At 44.0% G+C, this 24800-nt stretch overlaps 1 protein-coding gene and 1 long non-coding RNA gene across 2 annotated transcripts; both read right to left on the bottom strand.

Annotated features, from left to right (window-relative positions):
- Window positions 1-1663: 1663 nt before the first annotated feature.
- LOC129824434 (protein Tob1-like) lies at window positions 1664-5719 on the bottom strand. The gene is made up of 2 exons (XM_055884089.1): window positions 5372-5719; window positions 1664-3789 (listed from the first exon to the last, which is right to left on the bottom strand). Exon 2 carries the CDS (start codon window positions 3560-3562, stop codon window positions 2546-2548), a length of 1017 nt encoding a protein of 338 aa, XP_055740064.1. The 5' UTR covers window positions 3563-3789; window positions 5372-5719; the 3' UTR covers window positions 1664-2545.
- A 4319-nt stretch (window positions 5720-10038) lies between these two features.
- Window positions 10039-13469, bottom strand: LOC129824439 (uncharacterized). Its single transcript, XR_008754753.1, has 2 exons — window positions 13358-13469; window positions 10039-10211 (listed from the first exon to the last, which is right to left on the bottom strand). It is a non-coding gene; the product is annotated as an uncharacterized LOC129824439 (long non-coding RNA).
- Between the last annotated feature and the right edge of the window lie 11331 nt (window positions 13470-24800).

Raw genomic sequence — 24800 nt, 5'->3', positions numbered from 1 at the left:
ATTGGGTGGTTCGAGCCCTGAATGTTGATTGGCTGACAGCCGTGGTACACCAGAACTTATACCACAGGTGTGACAAAACATTTATTTTTACTGTTGCTAACCAGTTTATAATAGCAATAAGGCACCTCAGGGTTTGTGATATATGGCCAATATACCACGGCTAAGGGCTGTGTCCAGGCACTCCTCGTTGTGTTGTACAGAAGAACAGCCCTTAGCCATATTGGTTATATACCACACCTCCTCGGGCCTTATTACTTAATTATAACATCAGCAGCAGTGGCAGCAACAACAGCATGAGAAATAGAAACAAAAGGCGATCCATTCTGGTTGAAACCATGATACCAAGTACATGAATAGTCCCAACAGGACCTCAACATAGATCACTTTTGGAAGAATCAAACAAGCAACATACACTTCCTTTTCAGACCAGCATTAATCCCATTAAAATGTCCTTCTCATTCTGTTCATTCCTTCCGATTCATTTTGTCATCACAAGTCAGCAATCATAGTTATCCAATGATCCGTCACCTCAGGACACTGGGTGAAAAATGATTGAGAAGCATTTAGAATAACGTGCAGCTGGCCACTGTGTAGAAGCCTTTACTGCCTCTACAAAGTGGCTATTGTTATGCTATACTATAGCACCCAAAATGCTCAGTAGATCCACTACAAAATCAGTATAGATGAAGGGTAGGAAATAAAAGTGTTATCCCAAAAATAAATGTGACTGAATTTACTCTGGAGACCACACACATGCTCAGGATGAAGGTTCTGTAAACAGAACATATCACCTAGCCTACCGGACCATCTTCGTATTCAACAACATTATTTGACTAAACAACTGGCAGGCTGCAGCGTTCAAAGACGGGCCTGTTGGCTAGTAGGGCTAACATGTACAGTGCACTAATATAAACACCTCAGCTCTCAGTAGGCTAACTGACACAGAGGTGACATGCTAAGGTCTGGGATGACAGTTAGTAGGCTTAACCCCACTATCCATATGCCTAATAGGCCCAGGAAGCACATGGACTGACTCCACCGTAGTATGTAGACCTAGCAGAAGGCTGAGGATAACGTAGCGAGTCGGAATGGAATACACGTGCAGGGTATATCAAATCTCCAGTAAAAAGGGAATACCCTCATTGGCTCTTTTTGCATAGCTATGTTTTGAAAGTTTATGGAAATGTATAAAACTGTTCTGTTGTCAAGGAAAACCCCACTGGTAATTCTAGACAATAGCACAGAACACTAACGTTCACCCTGATTCCCAGCAATAAGACTACTGAACACTTCGATATGCCTATTTGTGTAACACTAGTTACAAGACTACCATGTATAGAATATTGATGTATAACAGTGCAGTCTTACCAATAGCACCATGCTGACATGTCAGTACTTTATACTATGCGAGGTCTTTGCAAATGACAAGTTACACTGCAGGTTTGAACCATGTGTCAAGAGCAAGGTCTTGAGCCAGTGCACCAGGAGTATGCGGACCAGAGGTACATTAGGCACTGAAGGATAGGCTAGGACTCCTATGGCTACGATAAAGTGTGTGTACTTTACAATTCAATGGCATATGGAAAACTGGATAATATTGCCTTCATACATATGTCCATTGTCCAATCAACAAGACCAGACTACCAATGAGAAGATAGACGTGTAAATTTAAGCTTTTTAATACAAACTTATTAAATGATCAGTTCCGCTTAACATGTAAGACACTGACTCCAAATACTTTGTTATACCGTTTGTTTTATCAAGTATTGCACAATGTAGGTACAAAATTAATATACGATTACATTTTGTCCATAATATAGCAAAAATCTTTAAACTCTTAACAGAAAATACAACTCTTGTTTTTCAAAAAAGCAAATATTCTTAAATCCCACTACGGAATATTCTGTACACAATCTTTAGAATTGTCAATGTTTTTTAGAGGGATTCATTTCACAATTTCAATTTAAAAAAAGAACATAAAGTCGCTGCAGCCATCACGGATCACTGTAGTAGTAAAAAGATATAAATGCAGTACCATGTCGTAGAAACAATATATACTCTGATATTTTACAAACTCTGTACTAAATTAAATTATACAATTAGAAAAAAGACCAGGAAATCCCACTTATTAATGCCAATCCTTGGAAAATTGGCATGTCCAGTTATGTCTTAAATACTGAAAGAGGCCATGACTTGTATTGTTTTCTTCTTTATCTTTAAAACAGTCACGTAAAAAATAATTTCTGTGCTTGGTTGGCAAAAGAAATAATGATGCATGTCGAAGTTAAGGTAACCAAGCTTGGACATCTTGTACTACAAGCTTCATCGTAAAAAAAAGATAACTCAAGGGGGCAAAGTCCTTTCACCCTCAGGCTCATGCGCTTGGACTTGTACACAAATCTTACAGTTGACAACAAGTCACTTTCAATTTTTCCTGGAAATTCTGTTTCCTATTGTATTTTTTGATGTGCGTTTAGTCTTTTTTCCCCCCATATCACATATCTCTGGTCATTTCTGTGTACTAGTACTGTAGTATCTTTGTGTACTAATTGGCCATCACTGGCTGGAATTGCTGGTTCGAATACTGCATGTTGTTCAAGCTGAAATTCAAGCCGTCCATAAGGGACTTGTCGTTGAGACCTCCGTAGGCCGCAAACACGTCGAAGGCATTGCTGTACTGCAGCGGGCTGAGGCCGAGGGAGCTGTCGCCGGGGAATAGGGCACTCGGGCTCCCCTGGCCCTGGAGGTTGGGGAACACAAACTCCTTGGCGTTGGGGCTGAGGGCTGAGGCCTGCTGCTGCTGGCCCAGGCCCAAACCGTACAGAGAGTGCATGGAGGTGGAGATGGCTTTCTGCTTCAGCAGCGTGTTCACATTCAGGCCCAGGTTGGTGGGCGAGGTGCGGGACACCTTCTGACCCTGTCCGCCTTGGCCACCGTTGCCGTTCTGGTTGTTGCGGCTGCTGCTCTTCATTTTGGTGGAGCCGAATTTGGTGGCGGCGAAGGTGGCGGTGGTGAAGGTTAAAGGCTGGTTGGAGCGTGGCATGAAGGTGGGGCTGACAGCAGCCGAGTGGCCGAAGGGAGGCGAAGGAGAGCTGGAAGTCGGAGAGGGGCCCACCACAGGCTCACTGATGGGCATGAAGACCTGGGCCTCAGGGTTGAAACTGTTCTTGATCTCCTTGTCCAGCTCCAGCCCACTGGGGCTGCTCTCATTGCTGTCGTCCACGTACAGCACCTTGACGGGCCCCTTCTCCCCGATCTGGTAGGATACCTCGAAGGGGTCGATCCACACACTGAGGTCCTGAGGCAGATTGTGGCGCACATCCTCAATGTCCAGGCCACTCTCTTTGGCTGCCTTCTCTACCACCGGGTCCACCTTCTCCCCTACGTGGATGCACCTGAATCCAGAGCCCTTGTATGGCTTGTCTGGGTACCAGTGGCCCTCATACTTCCCTTTGAGCTGCCTCTCAAGCTCCTCGCCGAAGATGTTGACCCGTCGCCGTGGCAGCTTGTTGTAAAGGTAGGAGATGACGAAGTTGAGGGCTACTTGGATTTCAAGCTGCATAGCTGGCTGCTGAACTGCTCCGGGTGCGAGAAGAGGTGTCGGCAGCTGCGTCCTGTTGAGTTGCTTTACGTATCTGTGGTGGGTGGCGTAGGTGCTTCCCAGGCAGGGTAGGGTGTGATGGTTGGGTCAACACCAGGCAAAAGGAACTAGAGCTTTGTGGAACTGATCTAAAAACTAAAGTGCTAGTCGCAAGAGGCGTTCTTCCACAGGTTGAGCCTTGTTTTTTCCTGAAAAAGAAGATAAATGATTAGCATATTGTTCAGAGAGATATGGAAAACAATAAGACATTAAAAGGCATGAACCATTCCTCCACTAGATACAAGCCATGTAAAGAATTTGCATTACTTTAGTAACATTCGGTATAACTGGACAACATTTTGTAAACAGGCAACACTTCTCAAAGATGTGGGTGGCAATGTCCTCACCTACTTGACTCAGGTTGAGCCTACTACTGCAGACTTTGTAAAGGAATGCAATAAAATGCCCTTTAAACGTTAACCCTTTACTTCCTGAGGGAAACATCTAGAATAGAATTGCAGTTTGAACACTCAAATCAACTAGTATGCTATGACGGATCAAGCGTTCACCTCTTCTCTGTCTTGTTTCAAGTCTCAACGTTTATTTTTCACATGCACAGGAAACAGCAGGTGTAAAACAGTAGTGAAACCCTTACAAGCGCTTTCCCGAACAATGCCTTATTCAGTATCAACGTATATAGCCTGAATCATCTTTAACAATGCAATGTCACGCTATGGAACAGAACGACCTAGTTTATAAATAGCCATGACAAGCAAGGGGATCTAGTGAATGTGTCTGCATATCTACAACTCAATATGAACAACCTAAAGATTTCACAATAGACAAACTATTTTCAGAATTTTAGAAATCTCCACAGAAAGAGCTGTGCTGTTTTATCAATACGAAGCTATAGTGAAGCACTAGAACTGATCGTGTTACATAATAAATAGCTAGCCTCCTTACAATGTTGCCAACGTCACAGAGTCGCAGTTACATTCGGAAAGGCATACTGCACTTTTTTTTACAGAACGGTTACATATTAGCAATCAGGCTGGCGATAGAAGAATGTACCCTGTAAATATTGTATCAGATTGGCGGCTCTCAACTCGCACTACTTGGAATGCTGATTAAAATGTAGCAGTGAACGTCGACTAGGCGAGGCAGGGGATATAAAGGTTAGGTGTTGCTATTATCAGAACAGTGTCAACATAAACGGTTTAGCAAAATGTAACAACTAGTCTATTCATTTTGGATATGGCCAAGTACAGAAGAAAATGCTAAATAAGCTGTATCCAATAAACAATCATACTCGGTCATTACGAAATAGACAGTTTTCTGCCCAACAGCGGGTGGTTTTGTTCGTTTGAGGCAGTGTGAGCAGTTACCTTTTTTTTATAATCTCTGCGGACCTATAAATTACCACTTGATATACTGTTAATTCTTTCCGACCTGGAGATTTAATAACGGGGCCAAAAAAAGAGATAACATAATTCCGTGCATAGCCTATTGCCACTCCGCAAGTTTCTTCTTTCAATAATTTGACAGTCAGTCTTGATAGTCAAGCAAATGTAGATGACTATTTAGCTCATATCCCGTCTTTCTCTCTCACACACGTTTCAGTTAGTTAGGCTACCCCTCCCTAACTTTGGGGACTGACGCAGCAAATCAACTTGATTAAAAACCCCTGCGATATAATCTGGGGTAAATAGTTCATCAAGAATACTGTGCTATAGATGATTGATGGATATCCAATCGAACACGCAGAGTAATTGAGCCAAAAGCAATACTTACTTTTTCGTACAAAATAAAGATTCTCAGTAGTTGAAGTACCGTTAGTGCAAATAGAAGTGTAGGATAGATATAAATACTTTCTTCACATATAGTATAATATTAACATAAAAAAGTGTTCCAGTACGTGTAGACGTCGATAGGTTATCGTTATTTATTTTGCTTTAGTTTAGATTTTTAGTTTTTTTGGCGTTTCCCCCTTTCAGCAGGCTTGCAGAATGTTTCCCTTCTACCTGGGAGTTTTACAACTTCGTCCCAGTCGGCTGTCATGCGCCTATATTTATAGCTTTCCTCCGCCATGGGCACGAGGTAGGCGGTGATGCGGTTTCAGAGGTCAAAACAATACGAGCACCAAATCTGGGCCTGCAATTGGTCAAGTTGGGGAATCCAGCCTGCTGGAAATGTACAAACTCGAAAGTGTATTGGTTAGTTATACTGTCAATCCAAGGCATAAAAATGAAGAGACGCCCATAACAAGAACATTTGCGTCACACTTTTCCTATGTCTCTGACAGCAGACAAAAATACATCGATTATGAAGTCAGACATATGATAAATTATGTAATTTGCATATAGTATCTTTTGATTATGTATTTTCAGTGATGCATGGTTGATAGATTATGTGCCTTTGCTTGACATCCAAAGTGATTTAGATCAGCGTATCAGTCATTTCAGCCGAGATATATCTCCCCTATTGCCTCGACAAGGCTATGATATGGAATACTTGCATTCGAATAGGTTAACTGGTATTGCCAAGTGCTTCCGACTCATTTATTTGACATGTTTTAAAATAATGAGGGAGCAATTTGTTGAGCTGAATACACGCTTACACGCTCACCCATGAAACCGCAATAACCATGCGTTGTTACCATGCTAGAGCAAACACAAACTGTTAGATCAGAGAATGGCAGTTTGAAAATGATGAGTAAAAGAAATGGGGGTTGCATTTGGCAATTTCAGTCAAATCTACAGCTCTGTCGGAAAGGACATTCCCAAAGCGGAACGATACAGTTGGAAGCGAAGGGGGTGGGGTTGATCTCCTATCGAGAAAACACTCCGCTGATTGGCTGAAAACGGGGCAGGAGCTCTTTGGTGAATGGTGTGCCCGTATCCAAGGTGCTGATGTAGCAGCCCACGTCATACCTGGGTGGACAGGGCACTCTCGAGTTTACATTGGACATTGCTAAATATATATTAGTTACGGCGCTCTAGTTGATGTAAGGTATGTTGTCCCACTAACTCACGTATGAAAAGATAAGCAAACGTGTACTCACCCTGTATAAATTGCTACACAATGGTTTGGCCATAATGCAAAACAAACCCTTTCCATTCAACAAAATGTAGATATTCCACGATCTCTATGTTCTTGTTATTGAATGTAATTACTCTCTAATAAGGAAACTTCAATGTAAAGTGTTACCACCAATAAGAATAATGTGCATACTGCTCATTGGTGTTCACATCATGCACCTATCAGGCTCACATTTCCAAGGCCAGTAGTTTTCCATGCTGTTAACCCTATCACACATTCACTACCATGTTAAAACGAGGACTGTAATCTTTTACCACACAAATCTGGTATTTACCATGACTAAGACCTTGTGGGGGGACGCATAACAGGTGTGTGTACTGTAACACCTAGCAGGCCTACACACATGCGCATCAACATCACCACAATAATTGTTTTGTGTTCCTTAAAAGTGTTTTGTCAACATTTGTGACATGTGTAATGCAACTACATTGATAACTGTTATAGTTCATGTTATAAATGTAGGTAACAATAAGGCTATAACTGCACACAAAGACTTTGATGAGAAGTTGATTATTGCTGGTGTGTAATAGCCTCGCATGATGTGTAGTGCTGGCTTGTCATTCCTTAGTCTCGTGCTGCCATAACAGACACTACACAGATCCATGGAAGTATTGCTTCCACAGTAACACCAGTATTACATCACAGAACCTCTTCCTATGCCAGCATAATATGGTTGAGAAGAGGAAGTAAGTGGCTACTGGTTGGCTTATAGTGGACTTTTATACATTCTTTAAACGCTTAGGTTTGCCAAGCATGAACACAAGCAAAATCACATGCTGTAGTGCAGGTCGGGGACTGGGAGCTGTAAACACATTAAGACATCCGAAGGTGGTTGTGGATGTTGGATATTAGGTTTGTAATAGGTCTACAATAGCTTCTCAGTCTGACCATATAGAAAGGGAGGACACATTATTTGACAGGTGGGTTTTAGATAGAAGCTGCCTCGGCCCTCTTGGCACAGATCTCGGATCAGTTTTTCCTCCATGAATCCTACACTTAACTTTTTAGGGAGAGAAAACCAACTGAGCTTCGATCAGTTTCTTGATCTACACCTTGGTGGCATGCATCATTGTACAGAGAGAGAGTGTGTACTGCACAGAGAGCTCAGAGGCCTTGGCTTGGCAAGGCCTCCGGTCTGTTTATACTGCAAAAGGCTCAGAGGTTTCCATGGTCATGTGTTCTCCAGGACCAGAGCCATAGAAGTCCTGGAGCTACACACTCCAGCATACTAACCTATCTCCATGTTGGCCTCGCAGCCGTCCATAACACTCCAGCATACTAACCTACCTCCATGTTGGCCTCGCAGCCGTCCATAACACTCCAGCATACTAACCTACCTCCATGTTGGCCTCGCAGCCGTCCATAACACTCCAGCATACTAACCTACCTCCATGTTGGCCTCGCAGCCGTCCATAACACTCCAGCATACTAACCTACCTCCATGTTGGCCTCGCAGCCGTCCATAACACTCCAGCATACTAACCTACCTCCATGTTGGCCTCTCAGCCGTCCATAACACTCCAGCATACTAACCTACCTCCATGTTGGCCTCTCAGCCGTCCATAACACTCCAGCATACTAACCTACCTCCATGTTGGCCTCGCAGCCGTCCATAACACTCCAGCATACTAACCTACCTCCATGTTGGCCTCGCAGCCGTCCATAACACTCCAGCATACTAACCTACCTCCATGTTGGCCTCGCAGCCGTTCATAACACTCCAGCATACTAACCTACCTCCATGTTGGCCTCTCAGCCGTCCATAACACTCCAGCATACTAACCTACCTCCATGTTGGCCTCGCAGCCGTCCATAACACTCCAGCATACTAACCTACCTCCATGTTGGCCTCTCAGCCTTCCATAACACTCCAGCATACTAACCTACCTCCATGTTGGCCTCGCAGCCGTCCATAACACTCCAGCATACTAACCTACCTCCATGTTGGCCTCGCAGCCGTCCATAACACTCCAGCATACTAACCTACCTCCATGTTGGCCTCGCAGCCGTCCATAACACTCCAGCATACTAACCTACCTCCATGTTGGCCTCGCAGCCGTCCATAACACTCCAGCATACTAACCTACCTCCATGTTGGCCTCGCAGCCGTCCATAACACTCCAGCATACTAACCTACCTCCATGTTGGCCTCGCAGCCGTCCATAACACTCCAGCATACTAACCTACCTCCATGTTGGCCTCGCAGCCGTCCATAACACTCCAGCATACTAACCTACCTCCATGTTGGCCTCGCAGCCGTCCATAACACTCCAGCATACTAACCTACCTCCATGTTGGTCTCGCAGCCATCCATAACATTTTGATTTGTGTTCTCACAAAAATTACAACTGTCTTGGAACTGAATTATTTGACTGTTTCTAAACAAAAACAATCATGTAATTGATATGTGGGTACGTTTGCGTGTCATGTAATTGATATGTGGGTACATTTGCGTGTACATGCACATGGGAAATGTGGTAAATTTGTGTGTATCTCAGGAGGTTGGTGGCACCTTAATTGGGGGAGGACGGGCTTGTTATAATGAATGGCGCGGAATAGTGGAATAGTTTCAAATTCATCAACACATGGTTTCCACGTGTTTGATGACATTCTATTTGCACCGTTCCAAACATTATTATGAGCCGTCCTCCGTCAGCAGCCTCCTGTGGTGTGTGTGTGTGTCGGCAGACATGTGTGTATACAGTATGTGTGTGTCTTGCTGAGACAAAGAAGCCACATGATTGTCTTAGGTATATTGTCTTAAGTGTAATCCTATAACATACTGTATCTTCCCCTCACTGCCTCTTCTGGTACATGTTACCCTGACTGTGCTATAAGGTCTTTAATCCTCAATTAGTCTTCAAAGTGATTCGCTTTGCTCTCCCTCCCTCCAGGAATAGTGAGAAAAGGGGAAGAGGAGGGGAAAATAAAAGGGGAAAGGGGGGAGCAGAGGTAATCTAGCTTCTCACAACAGACCAAGTTTAGTATGGACTGACTGTGTATCAGAGGAGGCTGGTGGGAGGAGCTCATTGTAACGGCTGGAATGGAGCGGATCCAACATGTGGTGTCCATATGTTTGATGTATTTGATACCATTCCATTTATTCCATTCCAGCCATTACAATGAGCTCGCCCTCCTATAGCTCCTCCCTCCAGCCTCCTCTGCTGTGTAGGTCCCTAGCAGGAGTATTAGCTAAACTACGACAATGTGATGCATTGTTTTATAGTGTTGCTGTGTTTTGCCTCTTGGTTGGGCTGTGGTAGTGCTTCCTATAATTGACTTGCCTAGTTTCAAATAATTGTTGAATAAAATCAGATGGGAACAAACAGAGTGTTGTACGACAGTTGTACTGTAGCTCACCGCTGTCCTCCCTGACTCCCTGTCCGTGACGTCACAGCCGGCTGGGATAGGGTGATAGGAGTGTGGGGGGGAGGGGTTAGTAGTGTGTCGACGTGACTGGGTCTGTGACGACTTCATGGTCTCTGATGTTGCTGTTTTCACACCACCAGCGCAACAGAAACATCATTTTTTACTGTAGCAGAAAAATAAAAGGACAACATTAAGCTGGGACAGGCGTAGCTATGGAGCGCATCAAGGACAGTGGGATCAAACACGCACATGTATAAACACACACACGCACACACACACACACACACACACACACACACACACACACACACACACACACACACACACACACACACACACACACACACACACACACACACACACACACACACACACACACACACACACCTCCCTGCAGCCCAGACAGAGTATTTTATGTCACTGCTTCTTATTAGTTAACATGTGTCTGCAGAGAGCCCTGGGCTCTTCACAACAGACACTGCACTGCTCCCTTTGAAGTAGAGACGAAGGGAGTGTGTAAAAGACAGAGAGTGAGAGAGAATGAGGGAGGGAGAAACAGATACTGTAGCTGTTTAAATGAGGCTCTTGCTCCCTCTACCTCTCCTCTCTCTCTTCCTTTATCACTATCTAACTTTCTCTCTCTCTCTCTCTCTTTATTTTCTTTCTTTCTTTCTCTCTCTCCTTCTTTCTCTCTCGCTTTCTTTCTTTCCTCTGTCCATCATGTCACTATGCAGATATTTTGGGAGAGGAACGCTGTGAGCTTTAGATTCATAATGGTCTGTTTTTAAAGTACAGGAAACAAAACACAATTGAAGTAATTCTGTCAAAAAACAGGCAGTAGGCCAGAAAAGTTCTTGAGCAAAAGTACAGGTCACCATATTTAGATTTTGTACTATTTCTAACACAGTTGTGTCTTTCCTAAGTCTAATACATCCGTGAGATTCTGTTAGATTTTTATGGTACTGTAGTTGACACAATAATATGCAATTAATCTCAAGTGACTACACAGAAGCAAACTCCATGCTCAGCAGTTGCCCCCTGGACCTCTCTGATTCAGAGGGGTTGGGTTAAATGAGGAAGATACATTTTGGTTGAATGTATTCAGTTGTACAACTGACTAGACACACACACACACACACACACACACACACACACACACACACACACACACACACACACACACACACACACACACACACACACACACACACACACACACACACACACAGTTTAGTTCAGTTTGTCCAATCAAGCACTCTCCCTGAGTTGACATGTTAGATGGGTTGACCCTGGCTGAGTTGTTCTTGTTTCTCATGGTCTGAGATTCCTTTAGGTTCCTTTTGGCAAACTCCAAGCGGGTTGTCATGTGCCTTTTACTGAGGAGGGCTTCCGTCTGGCCACTCTACCATAAAGGCCTGATTGGTGAAGTGCTGTAAAGATGGTTGTCCTTCTGGAATGTTCTCCCATCTCCACACAGGAACTCTGGAGCTCTGTCAGAGTGACCATCAGGTGTTTGGTCACCTCCCTGAACAAGGCCCTTCTCCCCCAATTGCTCAGTTTGGCCGTGCGGCCAACTCTAGGAAGAGTCTTGGTGATTCCAAACATCTTCCATTTAAGAACGATGGAGGCCACTGTGTTCTTGGGGACCTTCAATGCTGCAGAAATGTTTTGGTACCCTTCCCCATATCTGTGTCTTGATACAATCCTGTCTCGGAGCTCTACGGACAATTCCTTCAACCTCATGGCTTGGTTTTTGATCTGACATGCATTGTCAACTGTGGGACCTTATATAGACAGGTGTGTGCCTTACCAAATCATGTCCAATCAATTGAATTTACCACAGGTGATCATGGATGATCAATGGAAACAGCATGAACCTGAGCTATATTTCAAGTCTCATAGCAAAGGTTCTGAATACTTATGTAAATAAGGTATTTCTGTTTTTTATTTATAATAAATTAAAACTTCTAAAAACCTGTTTTTGCTTTGTCATTATGGGGTATTGTGTGTAGATTGATGAGGACACTTTAAAAAAAAATTTAATCCATTTTAGAATAAGGCTGGCACGTAACAAAATGTGGGAAAGGGTAAGAGGTCTGAATACTTTTTCGAATGCACTGTATATATATATTGTATTTGTCACATGCACCGAATACAACAGGTGCAGACTTTACCGTGAAATGCTTACTTACAAGCCCTTTCCCAACAATACAAAGTTTAAAAGAAAATTAGCACAAATAAAAGGAAATAGTAACACAGTAAAATAACAATAAGGAGGCTATATACAAGGAGTACCAGTACTGAGTCAATGTGCAGGGGTACAAGGTAGTTAAGGTAATTGAGGTAATATGTACATGTAGGTAGAGGTAAAGTGACTATGCATAGATAATAAACAGAGTAGCTGTTTGTATTGTATGGTATGGTACTGTAGATATGAATAAGATGAATGGTAATATACCAGGGCTATTAATTGCCAAGGGTATTTTATAAAATAAAGGTAGACAACTGGACTTTTATGACTGAGTTACTTTAAAGTTAAATTAAGGTTACATTTAAAATGGATAACCCTGATATTTTACTGTGTCACTGAGAAAAAAACATTTCCTTCTCTCTCCTCTTGAACAGACTGTCACTATGTTTGGTTACTCATTAAATAGAACACATCACAAGTCTGCAGTCAGGCTCAGCACGTGCATAGTCAGAACCACACACACACACACGCACACACACTCTCTCTCTGCCTTTCTCTCTTCCTCTCTCTTAAATACACACACTTACGCCTTGCAAGGACTTACATGATACAGAACATGCAAACGCCAAGGTTATGTTATCAGTTCCCACGACAGCAGCAGCACCAGGAGAACTTAGCTGGCTGCCTTTATAACGGCAGGTAGCCTAGTGGTTAGAGTGTTAGACTTGTAACCAAAAGGTTGCAAGATTGAATCCCTGAGCTGACAAGGTAAAAATCTGTTGTTCTGCCCCTGAACAAGGCAGTTAACCCACTGCTCCTATGCCGTCATTGAAAATAAGAATTTGTTCTTAACTGACTTGCCTAGTTAGAAAAAAAAATAAAATAAAAAATTACTTGGCCTCTTCGATAAATCATCCACAGACAGCGGAGCACTGACTGGGACACAGTCAACATAGACACATTCCCTATCTGTAAATCTGAAGAAGGCTTGCTGAAATGCACAAACGGATCATGGCACAGTTTCAACCCCAAAAAATGCAGGTCACCTTCCTATTGATTTTCTTGTGACAGAAGAAAGTGGGAACTACAAAATAGCTCTTATATCTACAGTATCTTACCGTAGGTTTGAGTTAAGAGCTCTTCTCATCTGCCATAGCTTTGATTACATCCTGAATGAATTCCTCATCTACTACATTTTTAGGCATCTGGCATTCATGCAATAACCCAATGGAGGAGTATATATAATTATGTCTCTTTCCCTCTGACCTTGAAAGGGTACACAGAGTAAGCAATCAAACCATGTGTTGCCTTTCAGGTAGAGCTAATACTTCACACACACACACACACACACACACACACACACACACACACACACACACACACACACACACACACACACACATCTCACTACCCCTATTCCTATGCGTCATAGCTTCTGTTGGCCTTACACACACTTCTAAAAACACACACACACTGCTCACAGAACACAACAAACACTGCTGATGTGTGAATACATAACATCTGCATCAGGGTAGTAGGGCAGCTGGGTCTACGGCTCCAGTAATAACACACTGACTCACTGACTACTACAGCCAGGCCAGGACACACTGAATCCCACGAGGCCCTGGCTAATGCTCTCCATGCAGGTCTCGCTCCCTCCTGAGTTACGACAGGGACAGTCAAAAGGTTAACACATGTAGCATATACAGATGTATGATCTTAATTTGATCCAGCCGGTTGCAGGAAATTTCCACTTTGAAATGTAAGACTTGATTTTCCCTTAGGAAAGATGTATCAACCCCTACAAAAAATGTGTATTCATTATAATCCACATAATAATTCACATTTCCTATTGCTGCAGAATTATTTTCCTTCTGTAGCAAACTGGCTCAAATAAAGATCCTACATCTGTACACACACACACACAGAGAGAGAGAGACAGACATACATAGGCAAATAAGCATACACACACACAGATACACGCACACACACGGTGACCGCGCACACACTGACCTGAAGAGCATTTCCTTCCTGGGCTGCGTTCAGTACGTTTGTACGTTCTGGAATGTTCAATTGAATGGAAACGGAAATGGTGCTGTGCTGAATGACCAGCTGAAAAATGGGGAGATTCCCTACTAAGTTCTATACATTTTTGAATATTGCTGAATTTCGATTTAATTCCGTGATTCCGTCCGCGTTCTCTGCAACGAGGATTTTACAGGGCCCTAGTACATTACATTTTTGTGTGATAGTGATTTTCTGCATCCAATATTACTTTGTTTTTGTATTTCCTTGTTCCTTTCCTTGTTGTCTTTGCCCTATGACTCTACAGAAAGGAAGAAGGAGTGAATACCATAAACAGATCGAGAGATGGAGGAATAGAGTGAGAGAGGCATGAAAATCTGATTGGGATCAGATGTGTCAAATAAAATAAAATGTTATTTGTCACATGCATAAACAACAGGTGAAATGCTTACTTATGGACCCTTCCCAACAATGCAGAGAGAACATTTTTTTAAATAATAACAAAAGGAATAAATGCACAATGAGTAACGATAACTTGGCTATATACACAGGGTACCAGTACGAGTCGATGTGCAGGGGTACGAGGTAATTGAGGTAGATATGTACATATAGGTAAGTGACTAGGCAACAGGATAGATAATAAACAGTAGCATGAGGTGATGTGATCTGTGATGTCATAATGAGGCCTGTCCTCCATGTTAAATAGTCTCTGTCTGTCACAGCAAAGCAGATCAGTCATAGTCCTAACAGCATCACCCAGATCAGTTTTAGTCCTAACAGCATCCCCCAACTAATGACAGATCAGTTTTAGTCCTAACAGCATCACCCAATTAATGACAGATCAGTTTTAGTCCTAACTGCATCACCCAACTAATGACAGATCAGTTTTAGTCCTAACAGCATCACCCAATTAATGACAGATCAGTTTTAGTCCTAACTGCATCACCCAACTAATGACAGATCCGTTTTAGTCCTAACAGCATCACCCAACTAATGACAGATCCATTTTAGTCCTAACAGCATCACCCAACTAATGACAGATCAGTTTTAGTCCTAACAGCATCACCCAACTAATGACAGATCAGTTTTAGTCCTAACAGCATCACCCAACTAATGACAGATCAAAGAAGTCTGCAGCAAAATAGCTTTTTGATCAAGGAGTGATAAATAGGGCAAGTTTAGCCACAGCTAGGTTTCCTAGAATTAGGTTAGATATGGTGAATACTCTCAGGGAGTCCTCAGAACTGTTTACAGTAATGAATGACACCACACCAACCATGTGATGTCTGAATACTTTTCATTCTGTTTCCCTTTTCAATGGCAGGCATGTCATCAAATACTTGTAGTTGAATCTTGTTGAGGATACAAACCATCATCATATGACAGAACATAAGGAGATTAAAGAGTATGTTTTAAACAGAATTAGAGCACCACATTCCGTTTGAGAAGCTCACTGTGTTGTGTACATGGGTGGGGGGGATGGGGGAGAGATATTCCACATTTTGTAAATGTGATTTTCCTATAGCTAATAATTAAGTGGATGGTACATTTTCAGATGAAGTCATATATTTACGTGAAAAAAGATAGATTGATTACTTTTGTGATTAAAGAAAGCGTTTGAGGAGGTAGGCCACTGTATTTATCATGTACTTCTTACCTGGTAGTGAAATGAATCAGGGCTATTTTTCTATCCCCCTGACACATTTAATGATCTCTCTATTATTCATGTGATATACTGTCACTTTTTCAAGTGGTGAAGATTTATGATGTCACATTTATTGGAACTCAACATTTTCTATCTGATAATGTTCGACATCTGTAGCTGAATCACGTCTTAGCTTTATAGATGTTGCAGAATTGCAAATAGTTTGACAGCTTTTTTATGTCAGCTGTTAGAAATCGTGTCTCATTTCAAAATTAAGCAGTTGTTTTTAAACTCTGCTTAAACCCTTACTAGCTATTAAATTAACTTCATGAAGAGTGCATCCCATTTCTAATAGTTACAGTAAGTCAGACTAGCAGCTTTGCTAATATAGAAGACACTGTGAGTTGCCACTATTTAATGACATGGCAGTCTCCTCCATAACATCCTCAAACTGAAGCAATGTCCTGAGTAAGAAGAGACGAGTAGGATGAAGTTACCCACTAGTCCCCTTAGACTCTGACCTAAAGTCACTGCTATTCTTTCCCTCCTGAATGTGGAGCAGGAGAAGAGAGCAGGGGGATGGAGGATGCAGGTGGGGCCGTAGTGACACACTATGATGTTGGAGGGGCAATAGAGGGGGGAGGGGGGAGTAAAGGTACGATAAATAGAGAGGTGTGAAAGAACTAGGTGATGTGAAGATGGATGGGGGTACAGTAATCTGAGACTGGGGGATGTGAAGATGGATGGGGTACAGTAGTCTGAGACTGGGGGATGTGAGGAGGGATGGGGGTACAGTAGTCTGAGACTGGGGGATGTGAAGATGGATGGGGGTACAGTAGTCTGAGACTGGGGGATGTGAAGATGGATGGGGTACAGTAGTCTGAGACTGGGGGATGTGAGGAGGGATGGGGGTACAGTAGTCTGAGACTGGGGGATGTGAAGATGGATGGGGGTACAGTAGTCTGAGACTGGGGGATGTGAAGATGGATGGGGGTACAGTAGTCTGAGACTGGGGGATGTGAGGAGGGATGGGGTACAGTAGTCTGACACTAGGTGATGTGAAGATGGATGGGGGTACAGTAGTTTGAAACTGGAGGATGTGAGGTGGTATGGGGTACAGTAGTCTGAAACTGGGGAATGTGAGGAGGGATGGGGGTACAGTAGCCTGAGGGCAAGGACTGGGTTTTAAAGGGAGAGAGCGAGAGATAGAGAGAGAGTGAGAGAGCAAGAGAGAGTGAGAGACGGCAACACTGATATCTGTCTAATTTCAGTGAAATAGCAGAGTATACCAAACAGACCATGAAGAACACCAAGGGCAGAAATCACATCATCAGAGAGACTACTTATCAAAGTCAGTGTGGATTTTAATGTGCATATCATATTACCCATTCAAAATGACCTGAGAGAAATGGAAAGTAAAAAGAGGCTGTCTGCGTCTGATAGATGAACAGAGGGATGGGAGAAGACAACGGGACAGAAGAAGGATGGGAAAAGAGGAGGATGAACACCTTCTGTTTGGCTGTGGTGCTGGGAGGAAGCTGCTTTGTATTCATGGCAATGGAATAATACATGGACACCCAGTGAATCTGATAGTCTACCTCATCCATACAAATATCGCTCACACCGTCTCACAATGTAATCACATCCAGGAGAGGAAAATACAAGGTGTGCGTGTGTGTGCTCTAATCCATGTACTGTAGATGGAGCGGTTAAGCACCCACAACTATCTCATCTACCTCTAAAGGAGACTGTGTGAGGTTTGAAGACGGCTTCATAAACTACTAATATTTGTTTGGGACTATCTAGTGTTGTGACTACTCTACTCTCTGACAGGTACAGACTACAAACAAACGATACAGCCCCGTGTGGTAACATATACGGACACAGGAGACAACCACCCACCACAAACAATGTGAAACAACCTACCTATATATGGTTCTCAATTAGAGGAAAACGACAAACACCTGTCTCTGATTGAGAACCACATAAGGCTAATTCCCAATGACCTACACAGAAACACAAAACATAGAATGCCCACCCCAACTCACGTCCTGACCAACTAAACACATACAAAAATAACAGAAAACAGGTCAGGAACGTGACAGTACCTGTCATGATCGTCGTAGTGAGGAGACCAAGGTGCAGCGTGATGATAATACATCTTCTTTTTAATAACGAAGAAGACTGAACAAACTATACAAAATAACAAAACGAACGTGAACACTAAATGACACGAGTGCTGACAGGCAACTACACATAGACAATAACCCACGAAACCAAAATGGAAAATGGCAACCTAAATAGGATCCCCAATCAGAGACAACGATAAACAGCTGCCTCTGATTGGGAACCAATCTAGGCCACCATAGACCTACATATTCCTAGACTACACACACACAGACCTAGACATACAAAAACCCTAGACAATACAAAACAATCATATCCACCTTCGTCACACCCTGACCTGACCAAAATAATACAGAAAACATAGAATACTAAGGTCAGGGCGTGACAGTACCCCCCCCCAAAGGTGCGGACTCCCAACCGCAAACCTGAACTTATAGGGGAGGGTCCGGGTGGGCATCTACCCTCGGTGGTGGCTCTGGATCTGGACGCCGCCCCCCTTCTTTACACTGAGTCCTCAATTGTAGCACTGACCCGTGGATCATCGCCGGAGGCTCTGGACTGGGGACCGTCGCTGGGGACCATCGCTGGTGGCTCCGGACAGGAGGGCGACACTGGCGGCTCCTGGCGGCTCCGGACAGGAGGGCAACTCTGGCGGCTCCGGACAGGAGGGCGACTGAAGGGCGTCGCTGGAGGCTCCGGACTGACGGGCGACATTGGAGGCTCCGTACTGGAGGGCGTCGCTGGAGGCTCCGGACTGGAGGGTGTCGCTGGAGGCTCCGGTCTGGAGAGCGTTGCTGGAGGCGCCGGACTGCAGGGCGTCGCTGGAGTCTCCGGACTGGCAGCCTTTGTTGGAGGCTTTGTGCCATGACTCCTCACTGGAGGCTTCGTGTTATAGATCATCACTGGAGGCTTCGTGCCATGGATCATCACTGGAGGCTTCGTGCCATGGATCATCACTGGAGGCTTCGTGCCATGGATCATCACTGGAGGCTTCGTGCCATGGATCATCACTGGAGGCTTCGTGCCATGGATCATCACTGGAGGCTTCTTGCCATGGATCATCACTGGAGGCTTCTTGCCATGGATCATCACTGGAGCCTTCGTGCCATGGATCATCACTGGAGCCTTCGTGCCATGGATCATCACTGGAGCCTTCGTGCCATGGATCATCACTGGAGGCTTCGTGCCATGGATCATCACAGGAGGCTTCTTGCCATGAATGATCACTAGAGGCTTCGTGCCATGGATCATCACTGGAGGCTTCGTGCCATGGATCATCACTGGAGGCTTCATGCCATGGATCATCACTGGTGGTACCGGGCTGGGGACACGCACCTCAGGGCAAGTGCGGGGGGGAGGAACAGGACGTACTGGACCATGGAGATGCATTGGAGATCCAAAACATAGAGCTGGCTCAATATGGCTGAACGCCCATTCTAGCCCGGCAAACGCGAGGAACTGGAATAGAGCGCTCAGGGCTAAAAATGCGAACTGGAGACACCGTGCGCATCTCTGCATAACACGGTGCCTTACCAGTTACACGCTCCCCACGGTAAGCACGAGGAGTTGGCTCAGGCCTCCTACCTGACTCAGCCAATCTCCTCGTGTGCCCCCCCCAAAAAAAAAAAATCTTGGGGCTGCCTCTCGGGCTTCAGTGCTAGACGTGTACCTACATATCGTTGCTGTTCCTCTATTCTCCGGTATTTTTCCTCGTAGTATTGCCGTTCCGCTTTCGCTGCCTCTAACTCCTCCTTAGGACGGCGATACTCCATCTAATATCTCCTCCCAGGTCCATTTCCCCATTAAGCGCTTTTCCTCCTTTTCACGCTGCTTGGTCCTGTTATGGTGGGTTATTCTGTCACGATCGTTGGAGTGAGGAGACCAAGGCGCAGCATGATGATAATACATCTTCTTTTTAATAACGAAGAAGACTGAACAAACTATACAAAATAACAAAACGACCGTGAACACTAAATGACACGAGTGCTGACAGGCAACTACACATAGACAATAACCCACGAAACCAAAATGGAAAATGGCAACCTAAATAGGATCCCCAATCAGAGACAACGATAAACAGCTGCATCTGATTGGGAACCAATCTAGGCCACCATAGACCTACATATGCCTGGACTACACACACACACACCTAGACATACAAAAACCCTAGACAATACAAAACAATCATATCCACCCTCGCCACACCCTGACCTGACCAAAATAATACAGAAAACAGAATACTAAGGTCAGGGCGTGACAGTACCTAAAAAAAACACAAATTTACATTACATTGGTTTGTGATGTCAGAATAGCTGCTCACAATGAAATGTGACATCGGCGTAAATCTGATGTCAACCCCCCCCCCCCCCCCCCCCCAATCTGGTAAACAACCTCTCCCTCTCAAATTCCATCAGCATTTTATAGGCAACTGGCATTTACTTTGTATGGCAGACGAGGAGAAAGTCCTGAGTAAATTATATGGATTGTTATATGGCTTCAAAGAGCTAATTTCTATTCCAATTCTACGTGAGTCAATGGGTTGAGAAGGCATTTTATGTATTCATGTTAGGCTGTTTTCATCCACTAGTATGTGTCCATGCAGTATTTGGTGTCTTTGCCAACGAGTGCTGTTTTGCTGTATTAATGGCCCTCTATCCATCCTAGTTATTTTAGGCAAAGAGCATTTGTTTCATAATACCAAACTACTGAGATATTGAGATACTGAGAGAATGTAATATCTTATGTGTAGCTTTTTTCTTTGCCAACCATACCGATTAAATCTGATGTGTATCATGTCTTCATGAAGACACATTTTCACATTGTGTGGATAAGAAAGTTTTGATAATCTAGTCCAACTGTTAATACCTATCTCAACCTTATCATAACATATGACACAGTTGGTTTCTTGCTCCACTTTGCAAATAATGTCACTGACAATGACTAACTGTTTGGTAACTTCAGTTGGATGTCCCGTTTCCCTTCCAGTGGTGGTGTTATATCGCCCTAGAGATAAGAATCAGCACAGTCTGGCGTTTGGTTTCAGTGATGTCATCTGGCACCTCTCTCTCCCTCCCTCCCTCCCTCCCTCCCTCCCTCACCCACCCTCACCCCGAAGCGAGCTGAACTGTACTTGAGTCAGGTCGGCCATGACACATCACTTCTCTCCTTCCTCCAGGATTCCACATCGTTCAGCTTCTCAGACGAAATGTGCAGTATTTCTTTGCAGTGCCTTTGTAGCTACAGTGTGGGGTTTGATTTGAATGAATGCAACAGGTATTTCTTAGTTCAAATAAAAACTCACAACACTAATATTATTGTATTTATCTCCATTTAAGTTTTGTGTAGCTGTGTTGTATGTAGATATGCGCTATGTAGCTCTATGTCTGTGTTATGTAACTCTGTGTGTATATGGTATGTAGCTCTTTGTACGTGGTATGTAGCTCTTTGTATGTGGTATGTAGCTCTGTGTTTGTGGTTTGTAGCTCTATATATGTGGTATGTAGCTCTATGTATGTGGTATGTAGTTCTGTGTGTGTGGTATGTAGCTCTGTGTGTGTGGTATGTAGCGCTGTGTGTGTGGTATGTAGCTCTCTGTATGTGGTATGTAGCTCTATGTGTGGGACATTTAATTCCAAAGACATTTTTGTTTACACAAGCTTTTGTGTCCAGGCTCTGGGAAGACACACTTTGCCCCATGGGCTATCACGTTGGAGCTGACACATTGACATTTCATAACCTCTGCCTTTCGCTGTGTGTGTGTGTGTGTGTGTGTGTGTGTGTGTGTGTGTGTGTGTGTGTGGCACCTTCCAGCCTCTTCCTCTCTCAGATTAACACTCAGAGAAAGTGTCAAGGGTCTATGTTAAATCCCTCGCGGCCTTATCAGCCCATGCCACACACACACACACACACACACACACACACACACACACACACACACACACACACACACACACACACACACACACACACACACACACACACACACACACGCACACACACACACACACACACACACACACACACGCACACACACGCACACGCACACGCACACACACACACAAGCCGACAATGACTATGACCATGTGACTCCAGCAGGGCAAGTCGTGCCATAATAATAATTCGTCCTGTTTTAGGAACAGATACAATACCTGATCACGGCAGGTAAGGTGATGCATAGTTAAATGGGCACATCACATTCCCTCCCTTCATTCATTCAGCTTCTGTGTCATGGAACCAAATAGGTGAGACATTATCAGATGGCATCTGAACTGGTTATGAATAAGAATCACAAAACCAGGTAATGAATGAAACAGTGGGAGGGATCTGGCAAATAGGAAGAATGCAAAGTAAACAGAAGCACACACACTCTCTCTCTCTCTCTCTCTCTCTCTCTCTCTCTCTCTCTCTCTCTCTCTCTCTCTCTCTCTCTCTCTCTCTCTCTCTCTCTCTCTCTCTCTCTCTCTCTCTCTCTCTCTCTCTCTCTCTCTCTCTCTCTCTCTCTCTCAAATAGCAGTCTAAAATAGCAGACTAAGTGGTACTCTCTCTCTCTCTCAAATAGCAGTCTAAAATAGCAGACTAAGTGGTACTCTCTCTCTTTCTCTCTCCACAATAGCAGACTCAGTGGTATATCCTTTGCTGAAAGACTGATAGCTTGTATCCTAGTCATACACACACACAACACATATATGTCCAGCTTGAATGTTAAAACTATATAAAGTTTTCAACAAGGTCTAAGTATTGATTGACTGCGAATTTCACTCACGGTCGATAAGGGAGACTCAATCAATCAAACACTCTTGTTTACCACATATAGTCTGGGATGCTCCAAAGTCACCCCCAAAAGTACCCCACCAAATCACAAGACCCGACACTCCCGTCCTCCCTCCCCCTCCCCCTCATCCATCCCTCCCTTAATCTTCTCAGCAGCAGCTAAAGAAAGCCTACAACTAAACACTGTCACAAGACCAGGGTCGTATACATTAGGACACACCGGAGAAAAGCGGTTTCATTCCTTTTTCTTCTGTTTAGTGCCACATGAACACGACCTTGCTCTGGTATGACACAGTGTTTCCATACATCTGACCCTTGATCCCCAGTGACACGCATATGGTGTCATCTCACTGCCCGTGTTATCCGTGTCACTGGGACACTAGTGTCTCCATCCGCATGGACCGCAAATCCACGTGACACGAACACGTCTTAGTTTGACCCATTGGTGTTGCTGGTGGTATCTATAGGCATTAGGCAACAACTGGTGGGATGAGAAAGAGATACGGGGGAAATCAATAAAGAGGGAGGAAAAGAGAAGAAGGTTATGACCTTTTGTTAGTGCAGTTAGGGAACCAACGTTTAGGCAAGCAGTTGTTATACAGATGTCGAATCTTAATTTGATCCTCCTGCAATGCAGGAAATTAAAACTTGTACTATATTTGTCTTCTGAAGTCTATAATTTACTTTATGAAAATGTAGTTTTTTAAATTGATAATTCACATTTCCTGTTGCTGCAGGATTATTCTCCTGCTGTAGCAAACTGGCTCAAATTAAAATCCTACATCTGTAGCATGTGATAGAATAGTGCAATGGTATTCTATAACGAGGGTGTAACAAATAGAGAAAGGTGCCTAAAGGTGACAAAAATAGTTTTCATTTGGTGAGTGTAGGTTAATTCACTGTTGTCCTCAGATTGGGGTTGAAGCTCAGGTTGTGTATTCCAATAAATGGACAAACAGATGTTATACTTGGATCAAACACTCTTCTTGAAGATAATTTTTAATCCAAACCAACGGGACACAAAACACTCAAACAAAAAAAGTCAACTCCCTGCAAGGTCCTCTCAGCACAGGTCAAGTCAGAGACACAAAAACTACATCAAACTATATCTCCCAGTTTCCCTGCAGAGACAATTCAATGGCTGCAATTTCTGTATTGTTGAGAGAGGGGAAATTAAAAGAGTCCTTTGAGTTACATCACTGCAGCTATTGTTACGGGCTACGACTGTGTCCAGCTGTGGGACTTGTCAGTGTACTGTGTGTGTGTGTGTGTGTGTGTGTGTGTGTGTGTGTGTGTGTGTGTGTGTGTGTGTGTGTGTTGTGTGTGTGTGTGTGTGTGTGTGTGTGTGTGTGTGTGTGTGTGTGTGTGTGTGTGTGTGTGTGTGTGTACACAATGTACTTTTCCTTCAACATCGATTCAATACCATTTTATGCCTCCCTCGTCAAAGTTCTTGTAGAAATAAAAATGACAGGGCTTCCAGAGTGGTGCAGTGTTCTAAGGCTCTGCATCGCAGTGCTAGCTGTGCCACTAGAGATTCTGGGTTCAAGTCCAGGCTTTGCCAAAGCCGGCCGCAATCGGGAGACCCATGGGGCAGCCCACAATTGGCCCAACGTCGTCTGGGTTAGGGGAGGGTTTGGCCGGCAGCAATATCCTTGTCCCATTGCGCACTAGCGACTCCTGTGGTGGGCTGGGCGCAGTGCATGCTGACACAGTCACCAGGTGTATGGCGTTTCCTCTGACACATTGGTGTGGCTGGCTTCGGGTTGAGAGGGCATTGTGTCAAGAAGCAGTGCGGCTTGGCTGGGTTGTGTTTCGGAGGAGGCACGGCTCTCGACCGTCGCCTCTCCTGAGTCTGTACAGGAGTTGCGGTGATGAGACAAGACTGTAACTACCAATTGGATACCAGAAAAAAATAACCAAATTTAAACTGCATAGAGTATCTGACATTGCAATTCCCCACACTCTCTCTCTATCTCTCTCAGAGTGTCTTTTTT

This window comes from Salvelinus fontinalis, chromosome 2, assembly GCF_029448725.1.
Source record: "Salvelinus fontinalis isolate EN_2023a chromosome 2, ASM2944872v1, whole genome shotgun sequence".
NCBI classification, from domain to species: Eukaryota; Metazoa; Chordata; class Actinopteri; order Salmoniformes; family Salmonidae; genus Salvelinus; species Salvelinus fontinalis.
The sequence above is the reverse complement of the archived record's forward strand: the minus strand, read 5'-3'. Positions and strand labels throughout refer to the sequence as shown.